We start from the raw sequence: 5,934 nt of genomic DNA on the forward strand, positions 1-5,934 counted from the left end.
CATTCATCTTGGTGGCCGGCTGTGTTGCCGGCGAGGACAACTATTCATTTTGAAGGCTGCCTGATGCCGGCGATGGACGTGTAGGCCGTTGGCTCTGTTGCCGGCGTGATGAACCGGGGCCGCTGGCCTAACTAGGACTTGGCATTTGAAATGTTGCTTCTGGTTCTTTAAATAAACGCGGACATGATGGGACAAATGGATGCGGCCGCACGCTGGATGCATGGCCACCGCATCCCAGGACAAACTCGAACATGACACTAAATCCATATCCAAACAGACAAAATCCGAATAAAACGGACGTCCATTTAAAATCGCACAGTGGCGTTAGCCGAACAAGCAAGCAAGGAAAAGGAAAAACTAGTAGCCGAACAAGCAAGCAAGGAAAAGGAAAAACTAGTGCGACAGGGAGGCCCAGAGTGATGCATGTTGCTACTCTGCTCTGCTCGCAAGGTAGTCGCGGTGACCACGTGGACCCCGTCGGTCACTTCAACCAACCTAAAAAAAATGAAAAGGAAAAAGGAAAATCCAACATTGCCCATCGGTCAAAGTGAAATGCTTTGGCAGCTACTCCCTCCATTTCAAAATATAGCGCGTCCGCGCTTTTCGAGATCCAACTTTGACCATAAATTTAATCAACGAAACCAAGTGCGGCGGGAGAAAAAAATTATATAATTAAAAACTTCTTTCGAATATGAATTCACTGGTATAATTTTTGCTCCCGCCGCAATCGGTCTTGATAGTTAAATTTATGATCAAAGTTGAAGCACGTTGATAGAGGAAACAATACATTGTAAAATGGAGGAAGTACTAGCTGACTGGTGCGTGTAAACCACTTCACTAGTACTACTTGCTCAATAGATCTCACTACTAAGTACGTAGTTTTGTCAACGTTTCGCAAAAAACAAAAAGTACTTTTGTCAACGCTACGAGGGTGCTTGGATCCAAGGAATTTATTTTAGTCTGACTAAAAATAGTCTCTTTAAGAGGCTAAAGTTCCAAGCACCCCTGACTAAAGAGGAGCTAAAACTAGTTTTGAGACTAAAATGTTTTAGTCAGTGATACCCCTACTAAAATGTGGATGAGTCCTCTCTCTCCTAATTTAACTCCTCTCCTTTAACACAGGCGAGTTCTGGATTGGAGAATTTGGAGGATAATAAATGCTCATTAACTTGATTTTATTCTCTTTTATTTGGATCCAAGCATGAGTGAGACTAGCAAATTTTAGTCCCAATACTTTTAGTTATAAGACTAAAACGTATCCAAGTACCCTCTATGTTAGGCTGGCCGGTCACGGTTGACGTGTTTGCATGCACCAACCAGTGACCCCAACCGTGATATACACTACCAATGCCCAATGGTGTGTTTGAATTTGGCGGTACCTACAACTACGAGTTGACCTGGTGGGACACATGCATGGTTTACAAGTAGCATGTTCTTTAATTACGGAATCAGAAAGAATTCAGCTTTAGCAGAGTTGCTCTCTGCATGCGCCGACGCCGACGCTGGCGGCCGGCACCGAGAGAGATGGATGAGAATGCACTCTCATCGGTGGTGCTGAAGCCGGCCGGCCGGCCGTCCGCCAACGCCGAACCACAAACTTGCATTGCAACAGTAGTAGGGTCTTTAATAATTTAGTGGTGGTGTTGGTGGTGGAGGATGATCAACCTATCTACTAGCGCCCGCAGCACCACCGATGATTATTAGCGCATCATTAAGAATGGACCACCACGACGCACGCGCGCCACCGTGCCCATGGCCAAGCACAGATGGATGATGGATTGATTTTTCCGTTGCGCTTATATATTACTCTCCTCGTTCGGAAATACTTATCCTCTAAATGGTTGTGTCTGAACTTATTTTAGTTATAGATACATCCATTTTATTCATTTCAAAGACAAGTATTTCCGGACGGAGAAAGTACTTCCTCCGTTTCTTTTTAGTCCGCATATAAGATTTGGTCAAAATCAAGCTTTGTAGAGTTCGACTAATTTTATATTAAAAAATATAAACAATCACAATATGAAATTATTATTATTAGATGCATCATGAAACGTATTTTCATACTATATAGTTTTAGTATTGTAGATGTTTATATCTTTTTATATAAATTTGGTGAAATTTTGTGTTGTTTGACTTTGACCAATTCTTATATGCGAAGTAAAAAGATACGGAGGGAGTACATTACAGACTTACAGTACGTCGCATGAGCACAGTTAAGCTGGATGTGTATGTCAGCAGCAGCAACGATATCGCTATATATCCGCACGCACGCAGGCTCGCCCAAAGGCGGTGGTTCTGATGGGGGGTCAACACAACACGTACTTGTACGTACATTACATACACTAGCTAGCACCATCATTGCGTTGCACCGGTGACTCGACGTGACAGTCAGTGAGTAACCACCGCCACCACTTCCTTTCTTTGGTGGTGTCATCGTGTGCGCAGGAGGACAGGCAGCCTTTTCAACTACACACTTCCATCTCCACTTGCATTCATCAACATATATGTAATATGTTGCACTTGGTGATACCCCTTTTTCTTGTCCTTTGCGCCATGGAAGTACAGTCCACCATCATCGTCTTGCCAAGACAAATTTTCATGTGACACGTCGGCCCAGGCCTTAAGTTAGGCATGAACTATGATGGCATAAGGATACTGTTGCCCCATGAGAAAGAGAAAATAAAGACATCCACTACACATGCATATGTATCTCTATTATCCACTTCAACATTTTCAGCTTTATGCACACTTTTTCTCCCCGAAGCATCCATCTGAACCTACTTTTCCTGAATCAGATCCTATGGGGCATCACCCTAGGGCTATGCATTGGTCATGCCCTTAGTAGTGTTGCTATCCCGCGAATAAAGTATCGTATAAAAAAGAAAAAATATTTGAAGGATGGCCATGTTGCGACGCTCTCGAGCAGCACTCATATAAAAAAGAGAAATTACTTGAAGGACGGCCATGTTGCGACGCTCTCGAGCAGCACTCGCTTGTTGTAACATCCACCATGTTGCGACGCTCTCAAGAAGCACACATTACAACACACTCGATGTTACGACGCTCTTGAGGACCACACATTGCAACACACCCCATGTCGCGACGCTCCTAGGAACCACACATTGCAATACCCTCCAGGTTACGACACTCCCGAGCACCATGCTCTCCTCCAACCGCAGCAACACGACCATTGTTGCAAATCTGCCCATTATTAGCTTAATGTCACAATAGCCCTGAACCTCTAAATCTCTGAAGAAACAAACAATCTACCAGAAGTACAGTGTTACCCCTAGAACAGGGGGGGGTCCGAACCCGGGTAAAGCCTCTCTCGTGTGAAATCTCATTCCTAGATCATCCACGTGCGCCTTACCTTACCAAAAAAAAAATCCTAAATCATGTGTATTGCCGCGAAATCCCCGCGATAGTGCCGCTTCTCATCGATCACTAAGGAGCTGTTCGGGAAACCACCAGCTCTGCCAAATTCAAGAATTCGGGAAGTACCTGTTTCCCCGCTCCAGCGTTTTGAACTGCCGCTCCGGCTGCTCCGGGAGCGGAGTCACGGAGCGGAAGGGACTCCGAACAGGGCCTAAATCACATCACATGGCCATTGCTTGACGATAGAATGTTTCCCACTTGTCAACGGCACAATAGCTCGTCTTATTTTACTCCAATTTCTTGCCAAGTTCATGTTTTCTTTAGCTATATTTACTGTCAGTTACTCTAAATATTAGTATAACCTGTCACCCAATCAAAATATATGAGATTGTCCACAAGTCTTGGGCGACAACCTGAAAAACGTGACAGTAATTTTAACATCGCTCCTCTAGAGAGAGAGCTGACCAAAGTAGAAAACTACCATGCCCATTCTCAACAGTTTGGAAGCCATCTTTTAACTTGCGATGGTACCTCATACCGTGCTGGCGACTCTTTTTTCAACACGAATGGCGTTCGTTACAAACCTCAGCAACTACTAAAAGAAGAGTTATATACACAAGGAAAAGTCAAGGTAACTACACAGTGCAGTGCTAAGAAACTAGCTAGGGGGTAGTTGCAAACTTGGTGCGCTGAATGCTCCACGAGGCAGCATCGTATCAGAAAGGAACCACATGGACCAGAGCGATGACGTCAGCCGGGTCGGTCTTCACAGCCTCAGCCCACACTCCGTCGGGATCCGGCTTGCCTGCTCCCTTCTCATACTCCTATCCGTGCTCCCACCTCATCCAACGGCTGTCTTTTTTCTTTTTTCCTTTCTAATCTAATCATTTCCCCCCAGATTTTAAGGAGGTGGGGCCGGGTCTTATTTTGTTCCAATCAAATCAAGCCACGTATCCGGGAGTACGGATGGACACACGAGAGGGGAGCTGGCAAGTCTCGTCCACTCCGTCGGGGCCTCCGTGTCTCCTCCATCTTGGGCTTCTCTGGCTGGGTGCGTACTATGCCTACAGTCATCGAACAGCCACTCGTGATCACCATGATCGGATTCAGTGATCTGAGGTGCTTCAGGGACCAATATACTTGCAATCCGGGTGAGGCGACTTCTTAGTAGGTGCGCCATTCATTCATGTAATTTTTTTTTACTGGGAGTAACAGCGGTTGCTTGAGCTTGAGGTCTCCTATGACGCAATGGAGAATTAGGGATCAGTTGGTGCAGGTGGTGGTTGCGGCGCCGGGGTCCATGGCGATCTCGAGCTGGCGGAGAGGGAGGGAGGAGGGCACAGAGAAGGCGCCGACCATGCCCATGCCGCCCACCTTGTTGAGACCGTCCCAGCCGATGTGCCCGACGTGCTGCACGTCCGTGGGGTACCCGATCACGATCTCCCGCTCCTCCTCCTCTTCTTCTTCCTCGCCGTCGTACGCCGCGAAGAAGGTCTTGATCCCCTTGAGCAGCCGCTGCACCCCTGCTGCGACGATCCCTTCTTTTGCCTTCTCATCACCGCCGGTCCCTTCCTCTCGGGGTGCTCTGTCTGAGTCTCAATGAAATGGGCCAGCGATAGATGTGCTGCTGCTGTTAGTATGCGCACGTACCTGTGGCATCGATCGTGGTATGAATTATTGTGGTACGAGACTGGTCACTTACCCTGTGTGGTGATGGAGGAGGAGGAGGGGTTATCGGCCTGCTGCTGCGGCGCCGGTGCTGGTGGCTTCTTGCGGAGCGGGTCGGCGACGGCGACGGCGGACTGCGACATGCAGCCGATGGAGAAGTGGAAGCCGGCGCGGTCCTTCATCGGAGCCTTAGCTGGAGATTGATACGAAGACAAGGAGGAAGAAAGATGCAGAGTGGTGTTGCATGCGTTCTTGGGCCGGCGTGTCTTATAGCCGCGAAGCACAAAGCAAAGCAAAGGAAGGCACAAAGCAGAGGGACGGAGACAGGGCATATTCATAGGTTAATTTTGGTAGCATGGTATTGTGGAGCTCAATCAGCAACGATCTTGGTGTGGACTAGTTGCTTTTCTCTCCGGTGATTCCTTGTTTTCTGCTGGTGCCGAGGCTGGGACGTGCACATGAATCAATTGCGCTAAAATTCCTTCCAAAAGGGTAGGGGGTAGCTCGATATGGCGCCATCATTTCGCTAGTGGACGTAGCACAACGACCTCCATCTCCTTTTTCTTTTGTGCGGCTTGATCGTGCAGCCTCCTTCCTTGGCTATGCCATCTTTTAATCTTTTTCACTACATGCATATTTAGTGGGCGTGTCACTCTGTAGAAAATGTATCTTTCGGGAAGAGGAGCTCTCTTGGTGAAGAAGGTCGTCAATCAAAGTCGTAAAAGAAGATTAAACATATGTTTTCTTCTGATGGAGTGCAGATTAGCAGGGCATGCGTGGGTTCATGCTCTGGACGGACGTGCAAGTAAGATGCTTGTGCCGCAGGTGCACCGCGGCTTCTCTACCTAAGGGCATCTCCAGCCGCGCCCCCAACAGGCCCCCCAGGCCACT

General features: G+C 47.6%; 1 protein-coding gene across 1 annotated transcript; it reads right to left on the reverse strand.

The window, feature by feature from the left end:
• Window positions 1–3,968: 3,968 nt before the first annotated feature.
• On the reverse strand, window positions 3,969–5,427 carry LOC123087634 (CRIB domain-containing protein RIC4). Its single transcript, XM_044509676.1, has 2 exons — window positions 5,078–5,427; window positions 3,969–4,964 (listed from the first exon to the last, which is right to left on the reverse strand). Exons 1-2 carry the CDS (start codon window positions 5,379–5,381, stop codon window positions 4,639–4,641), a joined length of 630 nt encoding a protein of 209 aa, XP_044365611.1. The 5' UTR covers window positions 5,382–5,427; the 3' UTR covers window positions 3,969–4,638.
• Between the last annotated feature and the right edge of the window lie 507 nt (window positions 5,428–5,934).

This window comes from Triticum aestivum, chromosome 4A (assembly GCF_018294505.1).
Source record: "Triticum aestivum cultivar Chinese Spring chromosome 4A, IWGSC CS RefSeq v2.1, whole genome shotgun sequence".
In the NCBI taxonomy this organism is placed as follows: Eukaryota; Viridiplantae; Streptophyta; class Magnoliopsida; order Poales; family Poaceae; genus Triticum; species Triticum aestivum.

Excerpts from the sequence above, each read along its gene's own strand:
- LOC123087634 (XM_044509676.1), bottom strand. The coding sequence starts at position 5,381 with ATGAATATGCCCTGTCTCCGTCCCTCTGCTTTGTGCCTTCCTTTGCTT. Across the intron at positions 4,965-5,077 it reads CTCCTCCATCACCACACAGG|ACAGAGCACCCCGAGAGGAA; the intron begins GTAAGTGACCAG and ends ATTGAGACTCAG.